This window comes from Lissotriton vulgaris, chromosome 8 (genome assembly GCF_964263255.1).
Source record: "Lissotriton vulgaris chromosome 8, aLisVul1.2, whole genome shotgun sequence".
Lineage (NCBI taxonomy): Eukaryota > Metazoa > Chordata > Amphibia > Caudata > Salamandridae > Lissotriton > Lissotriton vulgaris.
This window is the reverse complement of record NC_141696.1, coordinates 574,171,795-574,186,785: the sequence shown is the minus strand read 5'-3', so window position 1 is coordinate 574,186,785 and position 14,991 is coordinate 574,171,795. Positions and strand designations below refer to the sequence as shown.

General features: G+C 39.5%; 1 protein-coding gene across 2 annotated transcripts in view; it reads right to left on the bottom strand.

The window, feature by feature from the left end:
* The window catches only part of LOC147697737 (coagulation factor X-like), an 824,358-nt gene extending 817,127 nt beyond the window's left edge, over nt 1–7,231 (bottom strand). Inside the window, exon 1 of one of the 2 annotated variants that reach the window (XM_086934412.1) lies at nt 7,011–7,231. In XM_086934412.1, the coding sequence (XP_086790538.1) occupies nt 7,011–7,080 (70 nt within the window). In that variant the 5' untranslated portion in view covers nt 7,081–7,231. The remainder of the gene's footprint in view (nt 1–7,010) is intronic. The other variant, XM_086934411.1, reaches the window with a different exon arrangement.
* Between the last annotated feature and the right edge of the window lie 7,760 nt (nt 7,232–14,991).

The window sequence follows — 14,991 nt, the reverse complement described above, 5'->3', positions numbered from 1 at the left end:
AGTTTTATGACTGAAAAATCCTTAAAAATTAATTTGACCAAGACTTTGGTTATGTCCTGTGGTAAAAGGAATATTAAAACAAAAACATATTTTATTAACGGGACATTAATAGAGAGAACAGCCACATTCTCATATCTAGGGATTCTTTTTAACAGTAAGGGTACTTGGAATAAACAGATAACTCTATGCAAGTTGAAATTTGTGAAAGTAGTAGGGGCTTTTTTCAGATTCTCCCAAAGAATTGGTAAAAAAACCTGTACGGGAGATTTTGAAGTTATATGGAGCGAAGTGCATTACAGGGACTTTTTATGGGGGAGCCCTATGGGGCCAGACAGATACCACCCAGATACAAACCCTTGAAAATAAATGTTTAAAATGCTTACTAGCCGTACCTGCCTCAACCCCTTCTATTATCTTGCATAGAGAAACCGGCTCTTCTCACATACATGATTTGATTAGTATGGCTGCTTTAAACTTGTGGCACCGCGTCTGGAATAGGGAAGAAACCCATTTTACTAGGGACATCATTTTAGACTGTCTGTCCCAAGACAGTTGTAAGAAAATACCTTGGTTAAGTTATATCAGTGGTCTTTTAGAAGAATGCAATTTGGCCCTGAACTGGAATCAACCGGAGGATATACAAAAATTAGCAAGGTTGAATTAAAAAAGAGCCTCTTGAATGCTAGTATTGCTTCAAGAGAAGAGGTCGCAAGTGCCAAGATGACTGTTGTATCATATCTTGAAGAGCCAATTGCTATGGGCATACAGCCATACCTTGTTTTTATAACTAACGTTCAGTATAGATTCTATCTAACCAGACTGCGGATGAACACATTACATTTTCTCTTTGCCTTTCCTAGGAGGGGCAAGTGGTGTGCTAATCTTCCAATTTGTCCATGTGATAGCAGGTCCAAACAAAGTACCCTTCATTTTTCACTTTTTTGTAATTTTTATAAGGAAATTAGAAATGTTTTCCTTCGTCCTGTTTTTAAAACTGAGTGCCTGTACTCCCTTAAAGCTGGTTTTAACTATTTAAGAAACTTGGGGCCCGATGTAGGTCACCAAATACCGGTCGGTAACGGCCGAATTCACGGTATTTGGTGATTGAGATGTAGGGGGCTATATTTCACAGAATCTGTAAATTTACCGATTAGGTAAATTTACAGATTCTGTAAAATACCGAATCGGTAATTTTACCGATTCGGAATATTCCTGATGTAGGTAGCACTGTTTCCAGGCTACAGGCATTTCAGATTCGGTATTTTACCACCCAATACAAATTAGGTGGTAAAATACCGAATCCAGGTGTGCATGCACATGTGTGCATGCACACCTATGCCATGTGACAGACAGACATGCCCTTAGGGCATGTCTGTGTGCCACATGGCACACATGCCTGTATTTGGGGTGCTAGAAGGTGTCAAAGTGACATCCCCTGCACCCTTGCTGGAATCGGTATTTACAGAATCGGTAAATACCGATTCGGTAATGCCCATTGATTCCTATGGGCTTCAATGCCCATTGGAATCAATGGGCATTACCAAATCGGTATTTACAGAATCGGTAAATACCGAATCTCAACGATTCGGTATTTACCGATTCTGTATTACCTCCATCCCCCCCTCTATTTTACCACTTCTTAAATACCGATTCGGTATCATTCGGTTTTTAAGAAGTGGCAAAATAAAATTACCTACATCGAGCCTCGGACACAATATCAGTCTGTAATGCAGTACTTGGATATATAACGTCGGCAATTAAACTAAGGAATTAGCTTGTTTACTTCGAAAATTTGTATTATGAAATATTATAAAGTGCATTTTCCTTATGATATGTATAATTGTATAATGACTTTGTTCATTTAATTATGTTAGGTTGCCTATTCTGTTTCTTTTTCTCTTTTTGTTTACATATGGATTTTACTGTATTTTATAGTATGCTTTTAAGGACATTCTATATGATCCGAATAAAGCTTGATTTGATTCTGAAAATATTATGAATTTTATGCAAAAAGTATTTATTACCACTCTTAAAAGAAAGAGTTTTCTGCAATTTCGACCTGCCTTTAGACATTTACAGCTTTTACTTGACCAGGTGGGGATGCTGGCGGTCACCGGTTACATAAATGGAGCCTTATTTTGGAACGTAATAATGTGTGCCTAAGATATAATGACATGTATGATAGGCTGGCTCATTATTTTTAAACAGTACCTACATTTTCATAGGTTATGTAACCTGAATGAAATGTATTGAATCGTATATAATAAGGTTTTTAAGCTTTTTATGTAGCTTTTATGTTTTTATCTTTTATTATTATTATGCATAATCAAATAAATCAATTGAATTGAATTGAAGCAGTGCTTTAAAGCAGTGCTTTGCATTGCCTTGCATTACTTTGATGCAGCTTTCAGCGCGAAACAAGCTTTGCACTAGAAAGAAAATTAAAAAAAACATTTTGTGCAGGTTTTCATCATGTTTGTGATGCAAATCCAGTACAAAATGTTTGTAAATCTGGGACTTAGTGCTTGACACCCGATCAAAACTTAAAGTTCCTGGACAAGACATACTTCACTGAACATTTTAAAATCTAAGGTCCTTTGGGCCACCATTCGGTCCAACAAACACTCGTGCAGCGATGTAAATGTTCACGGAGTCCATCGGAAAGACATTAAAAGGTTATGTTTTCAAACAAACAGAGCCAAAGCTAATGGGTGCGGCTATTTTATAAGTGACAGTGTTTTTTTCGTTTGTGAGTGTGGATGTGTAATCCTGTGTGAATGGATAATTGGGTGAATATAAGAATGAGTCACTGGTTAGGTGGATGAGTGATTGGGTGGAGTTTTTTGTAAACTCAATTACTTTAATATGTCTACATATCTAAATGTGATCATGGGACTCACCATTTCATGTCCTTGAAAATACATTTCATTACACAAGGACATCAATAGTGTGGGTTAAGATTTGTAGAGGTAATACTACCCGTGTAAATTGTAGTCAACAAAAACATACACATTTTCAGGGAAACACGCTGGGGGGGTAGAAGTTTTATTAGAGGGGCGTTGAACGCCTAGAATGCCTTACCCATGGCCCTAAAACAAAGTACGAACCTGCTGGCGTTCCGGAAAAATCTAAAAACATGGCTCTTCATGCTTTAGACGGGAGGCTTGAAACGTAGGGAGTTTCACATCAGAACTCGGACACCGGTTCGTAACAGTGCGCTTTATAAATGATATAAATAAATAAATAAATAAATAAATAAATTTGTGAACTAAAATAAACAGTATTTTCGGATAATCTTAAGCCTTGCTATTGAGTCTACACTGGCAGCAATTAGGTCTGTAAAATGCCTTGACTGTGGAAGTAGCAATTGCAGGCCCATTAATGTGACGGCCAGGACAGAAGCCAATCAGAGAAGAAATAAAATGAGGCTATAGTAACCAGGCCATAAATGTAGGAAGAATATAGGCAACTATTAATATATATGAGCGTAGGAAAGTAAACCGAGACATGTAGCTTGTGTTTGAGAAAGACACAGCAAGCATTGACAAAATCAACATATCCTCATTAAAATGTGATATGTATCTATAGGTCTGTAACTGGAGGTGCTGGGGGCAGAAAATGGATTTGGGATAACAATTATGATCCCAGAGTTTGCATTTCATGGTTTAAAGAGTAGCAGATTGAGTGCTTCAGTTATAGAAAGGAGTTGCATGAAGCTCATTGTTTCTGCTCTGTTCCCTTTTTAATAAAATACTTTGCAGACACAAGCCTAGTGTTGTCCTTTTATTACCAATTTTATTTTATTGTATGTTGCCTGTTTATAGGAACTGACTACATGCAGCTTTAGCTGTCTGTTGCAGATCTATTGCTTCCAAAACAATATTTATATTTACAATATGCATTAGGTTAGCCCTTGTTCTTGATTGGATAGCTTTGTTGTCAGTCTGTCTTTCCTGCTCCTGATTTGATGGCTTCCTTCCTATTCTTTAATTTGTCTCACACAGGTACATTTTGAATTTAATTAGAGTATGCATCCTTGCACTGCTGATGTTAGACATTACTTTGTGGTACGTGGGAGGGACTATTTTCTCTCCCTCCCTGTCTTTTCTTGCTCCACCTTCCACTCTCCATCCCCTTTCTACACACTTGCTACACCCTTTTCTCACCCTTCACCCAGCATCCTCTTTCCCTCATTCCCCTTGCTTATTTCTGCACTGCACTGTCCATCATAGTTTCAGTTATCTGAAAATGTTTTCATGATCATTTCAAGATGACCATAAGCGCATGTGCATGAATATGCGGAGTTAATCATTATCTTCCAATGGCTTTATTTTAAAGTTAGGAAATCCCATTAAGAGATGTCCAATGTGGATACTAATGCATTCAGGGTGTCTATCTGTGAACTGGATTTGTTAAAATAAAAAAGACTTTCATAGATGGCCACTGAGAGTGAGCATGGATCCATTGTGGCTGTCTATAAATGCATTTTGGGATATTGTTATACAAATCTTGGTCCAAGATGGTTGCCATGGATGCATGTGCATTTGCTGTGACTATCCAGAATAAAAAAATTAAAAAACATTGTTAAAGCCAATAGTTTTACCAGTCAGGAGATATTGGCTTTGCCAATGCTTGTTTAATGTGTAAAGGAGGCTCTGCTATATTTAATATTTGCCCATGGTTATGGGAACTGTGAATTGTATCTAGCTTTAAATGTCACTCAGACATATATGAGCAAAGGTTTTTTGTGCCATATTTTTTTAACTGGGCAATGCACACTAATTGAATTGTCCTGGAATTAAACAACTAGACTATGTGTCTGTACACATGCCCGTTTTCTTTAAAGAACAATGTGAAAAATACAAGCTAGGTCCTCATTACCAGAGCCCAGAAGGGTGTTTTGCTATTGATTGATTGCTGCCATAGGGGCGGCTCCTCCATTTGAGCGGAGGATCTTCGCCCCACGGAAATGCCTCAAGCGAGAAAAATAATTACTATTTTATTTTTCTTCACCCCGTCCTGGACGGAACATCAGAACTGGGGCAGGGCTGCTACTGAATAACAGCAGCAGAGAGAGCAGGGTGCTTTCAGTTTAAAGTGTGCATGTCTTTTTGGCCAGTCGTCTTGCGATCACCAGCCACACATACGTACTTTAAACCTCTCTAACCCAGCTGTCTTAAGACAGCTGGGTTAGAGAAATACAAAGCTTCCAGAGTGCTGTGGAGCTCATATTGTTCTATAATGTTAATGTGATATCTTACCCTAAGGGTCAGATTACGAGTCTGACGGTCTGAGCACCACCAGACCTGTGGTGGCGCAGTGGTGCAGTGGTGGAAATCCAGCAAGCGCTTCACCGGTCCCGTTTAGGACTTGGACGGTTGGGCCGCCGTGGTACGGGTGACGCTGCCAGGGAACCGCTGTGGCACAGTAGTTCTGACGCTGGAATATGCTTGGCGGGACCGCCACGGTCCTGCCAAGCATATTACGAGTTTCCTCTCCACCACAATTTTCATGGCACTTCCCCCCTATGAAAACCGTTGCAGAGAGGAAACAGAGGAGGTCCTACAGGGCCCCATGGTACCTCACACCATGTGGATGCACATGGGGGCACAAATGTGCCCCCCTTTGTGCATACACACCAGTTCCTGCACAGCATGGACTTTACAGTCCATGACACGCAGGAACTGTTTTTAGCGCTACCATTGTGGTGCCCATTTTGAGAGGCACCACCTTAGGAAAAATAACAACAAAATACATCTGGTGGTCTATAACAGGAGCAAGAACTAAATTATCAAATCACACAGGATTTTCCAAACACCCAAGAATCCTAAGGCAAAGACCTTTACAAACTGGTTGGATTCCCATCAACTACTAAGAGAGGTCAGTGTCATCATTTGGATATCCTTCCTTCCTACCACTACCCCTCTAGATAACTGAGGGGAGTAATGTGGATCGGATTTCGACCATGTCACAGAAATCAACACAAGAGGAAGTGAAAGCAAAGAAAGGAAAAGAGACCGTTCATTCACCTAGTTATAGGTCTCAGGAATGGATATCAAATGTTTTTGGGTGATGGAATTACAAGTGCACTGCATGTGAGTGAAGTTAAAAAGGATTTGGAAGAGAGAAACTACCTTTAATACAAATATCTCTTCCAATCCTACATTAAAAATAGTGCTGAAGCCGCTTTGAACACAGGCCAACTTCACAACAGCTTAGGAATACCAAAAACCAGCCCACCAGACAGGAGGAAACTCCTAAACTAGTGGACGGCCCAACCCCAGCTTTGGTGCAGCAGGAGCGTCACGGTGGCGTACCGCCTGTTCCCGCTGCACCAAAAGTCGTAATCAGGCCCTGAGTGATAATGAGATGCTCAAATAACCTAGGATTATGAGTTGTCCTCCTGAGGGTGCCCTAAAAAGTAAGGAATTATCACACGATAATGCCACAGATTTCCAGGTTAAGCTCCCTTGCCCCCTCATCCTTACACACATTGAGTGGGGTAGTAATGATGCTTCCTACAGTGCATGCTGTACGTAAGAAGTCTCTGACCCTTATCAAAAAGCCTAGCTGGCCTGAGGCGAGGAATCACCACCACCATGCTTCCCTTCTTAAACTTGGTGCTGTCTGTAGTGCCTATCAGACTGAATCAAATTCAGTCTAGGAAGGAGCTATGAATGCCATTCCTGTATGTGAGATGATCATCAGCTGAAGAAAAGGCCATCTCTTTTACTGAAGTAATCATAACTCTCATCCTTAAAAAAGATTTCCAGAATGGTTCAAGATCAGAGAGTTTACAAAGACTCTCCTGCTTTTTCCTGCACTTTATTTTGACTCTTTGTCCTGAATTTGCCTGGTGATCATCACCTTATTGAGAACATTTAATCAAATCACATAACTTAGAAGCAGTATGTTTGTTCAATGCAGTTTGTGCCCGATGCTGTTTGTCGCTGTCTCCAAATCTATGCTAATGTAAAAACAGAAGTAATAGTAAGTGCACATTTACTTACCTTTCTTTTCAGCTCGGAGCAGAACCACGTCGAAAAGAAGAAATAGCGCTGTCCACAAATGACGAACCATTGTGTCTTCTTTTAAATGAAAATGCAGTTCCCGACAACTATAAAGAGACAATGTCACTAAAACATTGATTTATTCAGAAATAGAGAAAAACAAACAAAGGTTTCCCATCATGGGCTCTTATCAGTAGAGCCTCTTTCAGGGAAAGTTGCTTTTTTTGTCCTGGAATCTTTGCCTTGGCTCTCTGCTTAAGCAAACACACCCACGGAGAGGTCTTTCACCTGTCGGGCTATAGGCTGAGATGTGTTTTACCTGGAACGGTGACAGGCATAACCAACAGCATTTACACGCCTAGCACTTCTCTTGCTCTATGATGAAAAACATTGTTTTATAACTCCTACATCTTGCACAATAAAGTTAATCAGTAAACTTGACCCTTCAAGTTCAGAGTGATTTTATTAAAGAATAAAAGTTCAAAATATGATTAACAAAAAGAATACACAGAGGATAAACTGAATAAAACCAAAAAGTAAAAAAAAACACATTCAATCAATACAATGTCATATGCAAACATGGCGATAATGAATTAAGTAGACAACCAATTAACAATGTAATCAATAAGATATTTCTGATATACAGAGCAAAAGAGCTAAAGCAATAAAAGCATATTAATAAGGTGTAACATATTAATAAAGAAATAAATAATGTCATGGAGGTCAAGCAACTTCTTGCTGAGAAGGAGCCATGGAGAAAGAGTGTTTAGCATTAGCATCAATAACATTGTAATAGACAACCATAGATTTAAACGTTTTATAGTTAAATGAATAGGATGAACAAGCACTGTGTCTATTCTGTGATTAAAGCATGATGCGTACCCCCATACCTGAAATTATAATTTGGTCAAATCTTTCCAATTTTTTGTCATTTGCTGAAAAGCAACAGCCAACAGTAAATCAACAATATTTATGTTAGAAATATAACCATCCCAAATGGGTGATAAGCTTCCTAAAAATAGATGAGTAAGAGATAGAATTAATTTGAGAACAAACTTTGGGGTCCATTCACATGGCGTGCGGACAAAGACCGCCCGCCACCGTAACAGAATGCGGGAACATCCGCAAGGGGTACAGTGGCCCTGCACCTCCAATTAGAATGCCACCGCCACCCTGGCGGTGGCATCCCCAATTCCCAGCATTGTGGTGGGTGGTGCTCACAGCACTGCACGCCACAGTGCTGGGAATGCACGTTGTGCATTGGCATGCACAAGGTGACAGCTACTGCAATCCATGCCAATGCAGTGGGGTACCCTAGCTACGCCCCATGTGTACCTCCAACCCCCTAACTTCCTGGGGACCCACTACAGGCCCCCAACGGCAAAGACCACATGCCTTCCCATGGTGGCAATGCCACCATGTTAAGGCTGATCTCCGCTGTAATCCTAATATGGATGGCGGTGTCTTGCAGACACCGCCACCCTATTAACCATGTTTCCGCCCTGTCGACGAGTCGACCGGCGGAAAAGCAACGGAAGGTGTTTCCGTCCACGGCGGACCCCCCAGCCATCCTTTTATGGCAGGGGGTCTTTGAAGTGTGGCTGGCGGGTGGATCGCCCCCGCCGGGCCAGCGGTGACTACCGGCGGGGGTGATCCGCCCACCATCCTAATGGGCCCCTTTGTTCCAGAAAGTGTGTACCAGAGGGCACTTGAAGAGTAAGCATTTCAGATTAGCAGATGGGGAAGAGCAAGACCAACAGGTATCAGGTATATCATGGAAACATTTATATATAATAACCAGGTGTAACAAAAGCCTGTTATAGATAAAAATAGCATTTGTGTGGTGTTGGCAGCACTAGAGGATTTCCTAATTTTACACCAGATTTTATTCCATAAAGAAGTTGACCATTTAACTCCAAGATCCTCTTCACAAGAGATTTCAACTTTAGTCTTTTTCCTGTCAGACGGTAAAGAGCGTATTTGAGTACAGATGGTGGAAACCTTAGGGACCAAAAGTGAAAGGGTGTGTAAGCCATTGACAGGGGAAGGAACAGTTAATCAGTAAACTTAACATGAATTACCTCCAACGCTTTGATGTCGTTTTGTTAATATAACAACTCTTTTTGTATTTCACATGTTTTGTCCTAACAGAAACTTTCTCAAGCTTGCAAGAAAACATTTAAGAAAACGGTGTCACTCATAATTTCAACCGGAATTTTTTTTTAACTAATGTGAATGTCTGGTTTTTAATGTGAATATGTGTTTTTGTTCCATGTACTTTTGTTAATGGAACTTGTCTTCGATAATAAACATATTACCTACCTACAAGTGAGCCATGGACAAAATATAGCAGCATATTTATGTGAGGGTTGCAAGTTTGCACCACGCAACATGGTGCATGCATGATGCAAACATTTGAGTCATATTTTTGAAGCCACACAAAGTTTTGCGTGGTTCTGAGTGGCTTCAAAAATCTGGAGCAAAACTACATAGTACAAATCGCTGAGTTACCTTACTCTGCCTAGGGCAGGCATTCCATGGGCATTGCATGTTTGTTCCCACATATATCCCACACATATCCCATGGATTTTGCCTCATGCCGAGATTTACAAAAACTTGTAAACCTGGGGATGTGCCAACATTTTACAGATTCCATGGGGAGGCGTAACAATGAGAAATATCTCCATTTTTGATAGTTTCCTCCTCTTTCTATGTGTGCTGTATTGTGCAGCACACATAGAAAGAGGAATATGCCTACCAGGATATTTTTTTGTGCATCAAGGTGACTTGCTGCGCTGCTCTGCATGACCTGGACATAAATAAGGCCCATAATTTCAGATTAAAATAACCCCCAAAGCGAGTAACTGCTGAAAGAAATTATCCAACACACAGTTTGATGATGAAAAAAGTCAGTAGATGGCGCTGTTGGTGTGGGTCTACAAATCATTTGTACCAGCACAACCTATTAATGAATATGCAACTATAAGTCACGAATAAAACAAACATAAAAATCTTGCAACACTAAACAATATTCACAAAGGTGTTATAGCATTTTTTGAAATATGCAACATTTGCAAATATTGTGTGAATTAGATTTTTGAATAATTTGAGTTTTAATGATACATAGAGTCACAACTGATGAACTAATAAGGTTGCACTTGAAAGAGTCACTTAGAAGTGCAAATAATTCTATGAATAGTTAGGCCACAATTTTATGCAGTAGGCCATTATTTTAAAATTAAGGCAGTTTCTTGTGTTCTATTCAACTCCTTATACTCATTCTCCCCTTCTTAACCAGTGTCCTGCATCAAAGTCTTCTCTCCCCTGGTTTCCGCAGAACATCAAGTGAATGATGTCAATGTATTCGCAATGTACAATATTTTTTAGAAAACATGTATTGTGAATGAAGCTTCCATGATGTACCCAAAGTGCCACTTTCAAGGCCTTCTGCTGCTAGTTTCTCTGAATACGTGTTGGTATTAATTCTGTGAGCTAATACATTATACGTGTTACCTTATCCACTGCACACTACAAAATGATGTAATAAACATGTAAAGATAAAATACATAAGGTAGCCTGGTCCCGCACATTTTTAGGGAATTTATTGTTAATAATTAAAGTTGGTTATATTTCGCAGTAGCTGAATTGAAAAATATAACGCAGCAGTTTTATAATGTGTTTTCAAATACTTGCATGTACCTCAAGGTTATGTAACCTCAATATTTAGTACCGCATACCATGTGACACATCTCAATGCGTGTATATTCTTAAATGACTATGGTACCCAAGGGTACCCAAGAAAACCAATCTGTTGAGCAGAAATTGCCAAGGGAGAACTCTGTAGTCTGTGTGATAATTAGTATTATTTTCTGGTACTGGTTTTCTTGTTTTGCGTGAACTTGAGTATCTATAATTAGGAAAATTCCTACTTGTGAAATACTGTTTCATTTTTGCATCCCAAGCCAGGCTTGACATTATTATTGCCTGTGAAGTGATAGACCCTTCTTATTCTACAAAGGCCACTTATGTTGGTGGGACTACAACTCAAATATTGATTATATTTGTCGCTAGACCACTTATGGGCCGGGTGACTAGGGGCAGAATGGAGGACTCCCCTTTTTGTGACCACAACCCCCTATGGTTGGGATTGATCATCTGCAAGTGGAGTAGTGAACCTAAAGGTGCCCCATGTCCTCTTTAGTGCTCAGATCAAAAGGGCTGCAGTTGACTTTGAGGAGTGCAAATCTAAAGGCACTTAGGCAACTTTTGTGTGCCAACCACTTGGACACCTTGAATAACTGTCTTTCTTCCTTTCGGTGGTTAGCAGACTGTGGCAAAACGATTTGTACGGGGGGGGGTCATTGTTAGCGAGTTACTTATGAAACCCCTTTGATTTGATAATTCTGAGGGAAATAGTTTGACGAATCATGTAAAAAGTCCTCGTTTAAACTCCATAAGGTCCTGAAAAAGGCACTGATTTATAGATCCCTATTCCAGCAGAGCAGAGCTAAATATAAAGCTGCCCTGAACGGTAGACACAAGGAGAGCCAAATGGCCTCCTGGGTGAGGCTGGCCTTGGCTTGCAAACAGAAAGCCTCCAGGGCCTTCTGAAAGGTGGTAAGTTAAGACAGCAGAGCAGTAAACCTCACAGCTGACCAGACTATCGACTGCCAAGGCTGGAATCTCCACATACTAGATAGAATACTCCTTGGTAATGATGGAGCGAGTTTCAGAATTCATTTTATTCTGACTCGCGAAGTTAATTCTCTGTAACATGAACTAATTTATTAATGAATTGTTGCATGATTTGTATTATTAATTCAACCTAGAGTAAAATTACATTCACAAACACGTGGGACTAACATTATGTGCTCATGTTGCATTTGCGAGTTTGTCATGTAACACATGATTAATATTGTCTTGTTCGTCCTATTGTCCTTGTCACAATTAATGCGGCTGATCATTTTATGGCATGTGCTTTCATTATGTGTGCTTATGTGTTTGTCTTATGTTGTGACTGTTTATCCATGTTTTGTTTGTCAATCTTTTTACTCTTTCAGATATATAAAGAATCCAGCTGGACATTAAGAAGAATGGTAGATATTAAATGTGCTGCTTTATTTGTTTGCTTCTGCTAGGTGACATTTATTAATGGGTTAAAATATTAGCAATGAAGGGTGGGTAACAGAAGGGTTTATTTTACTTGAATTAATTACCTTTTTGTGTTTGTTTTAAATACTAGCTCGAGTGAAAAGGTTTGAGGCCTAGTTCTAATGAAAAGTTGGTTGGCCTGACAAAAGGAGCTTAGCATGACAGTGATGGTGTTTTCATTGAAAAACTTCCACAGAAAAGTGCAGAAGCTCAAACAATGGATGATCTGTACATCAAGCTCCGAAAGCAAAAGCGTCAAGGCCAAGGAAGCGTGTAGAGGCAGCTTGGCTAAAATCCTGGAGGAAATAAACTTGAACATTTAGATAAATGTTGCGACTCTGGGAAGTCAGTGTTGCTTCATGTCAATGGACAATGACATAATGATGTCACTGAGACTGATGCATTGGCCTCTCGGTGGTCTGATGGTTGACAACCAATTAGGTTGCTGCTTTTCTATAAAAATATTGTTTTTAGTTAGATTAGTGAGTAAGAAAGGTATAAAAACCTGGCCTCTTGAGGGAAGCGGGGCTGACTGTTTCCTGAGGGCGAAGTGCTGTCCGTTTTCCTTTGAACACGTAAGACATGTTTGCTTAATAAATGATTTTTCTCTTTCAGGTCAGAAAGCTTAGCAATAGGGTTTAGGGTTGATGTTTTCTTTGTTTCATTATTTCTGTGCAATGTTGAAGTGTCAGACCTTTTGAGCCAATAATCAAACAATTTAAAACTGATTTAAATAAATGCTTGAAGTTAATAAATGAGCTAATAAAGATTTGAATTTTTGAAACTTTAAAAATAAAAGACTTAAAACGCCAAGCTGGTCTTGATTATTTAGTCGTTACCATTAGCTTATTTCCATTGGCCTCATGGTCTAATTAAAATGTTTCCTTGTTAATCTATGAATATAAATGTTATACTGCAGTTGTAAATATGTACATATGAGTTTGATAGTGTGATTAATTAGGCCACATGATTCAGCTTCATGATTTTCTGTCCCGGTTGTATGGGCCTTGGTATTGCTTAGTATGGTGAGTATTAGGTAGTGAATGGTGACGCATGTGAGACAGAATTTCTATAGTGACGCTGGATCAATTCTTTTGGTAGCAGATTCCGGTTGCTATGGTAACATACATGTTACATGTAAATTACATAGGATACATGTCTAAAAAATGTTGTTAGGTTTGTTCACTTGTTGCATGTAGTCGAAAGGATTTTTTCCAGCAGTGTGAAAAATTCCTGGTTATTTGCCGGCAAAGAGTAGTGTGACTAGAAGAGTTACACAGTGCATTTGTTCTGTTTCAAAATTGTGGTATAGAATATATCACGTGTTGTGGACGTACAACACAAGTTTAGGGACCTTAGATATGACTGGTTGGATGTAATAGTGAGGATTGTCTATGAAATCGTACCATTAAGCATAGGGACCTGGTGAGCCTGTTTTAAAACTTTTTGCGAAAAGAGTAATAGTATTTATCCAAGCTTGAGAGAAGGGTGACATAGCGTTGTCTATTCTTATTAACGTTTGACGTTTTCTGTGGTTGGTTCAAGTCCTGCCAAGATCTCGTGTGTGTATGATTAGGGTTTTCGTATGAATGTGCGAATGATCGTTTAGAAATAGCGTTGTCTATTTTATGCGGAGAGAAAGTTCTGAATGTTTGTAAAACTATCACTTTATTAGCGAAACAGACAAGTGGTTTGTTTATTTGTAGTTACTAATTAAAATTCATTGGAAAGCATCGTTTAAAATGGCGCCGTGAAAAAGTTTTGTAAAGGAGGGGTGAGTTTACGGAGTAACACGCAGAGAAGCTGCAGCGGCAGTGTACGTCATTTCGGTTCGCGCTGTGATTGGCTAAAATACGTCACAGAAAGCGCACTGATTGGTTCACGTGACAGTGACGAGCTGGTACCAGATTGGTCAGTTCTGAATACTGTATTTCTATTGGTTGAGCAAGGTGGTGACGTCGCCTAACCTGATTGGTTTGTTGGTGTCTTTTGCGCACAGATTGGCTGGAATAGCGGAACACCAAGAGAACATTTCGAAGCTTACGGAATAAACGATTTTGATTTAAAACATGAGTTATTGGAACGATAGTGAGATTAAGAGGCCTTCATGGTTTCAGAAAGTGAAACATTTATTTAAACCTGACAAGAAAATTGAAACGCGTGGTGGTAAATTACTTCATAAGTACAAAACACCTGCAGCCTATATGGAAGGCGAATATGGCTATCATACTGTAATTTGGTTTGACAATTGGATGCATTATACTAAAAATGATGGCGTATTAGCCTGGCCAGAAGATGGATCATTTAATATGAAAGTTTTGAGAAACTTGATAGGAAAAATGATGGATCTTGTGCCGAAGCCTAGACCTACACAATTTGAGGCATTGGTTGAATGGGAAGTTGAGATGATGGAACTTGAGCGTGAAAGCAAATGCTTGGCACCTAGAAATTCAAAGTACATTCTAAATAGAGAAACACATGAAGACAAAGTGAGACGCTGGAGAAAGGCAGACATGTGTGATGGTCTGTATCCAGTGAGAATAATGATTACTGAAGATCTTGAACAAAAGAAAGCTCAAAAGAAACTTGAGGAATTAGATGGTGCAGTTTTAGAAGACATTTATGCTACTAAACGCAAACCGCCACCTTATCAAGCAGGTTCTCAATCTACCCCGAGAGTTTCTACAGGAACTTCTCCAAGTGCACCTCCAAGGGAAACTGAGGAAGGTTCTCCCAGATTTTTAAAATTACCTGAAAGAGTAGGGTCAATAAAATAGATTTTCTCAACAGGAAAATAATTTTGTGAGAAATCAAGAAAGAATACATGCTG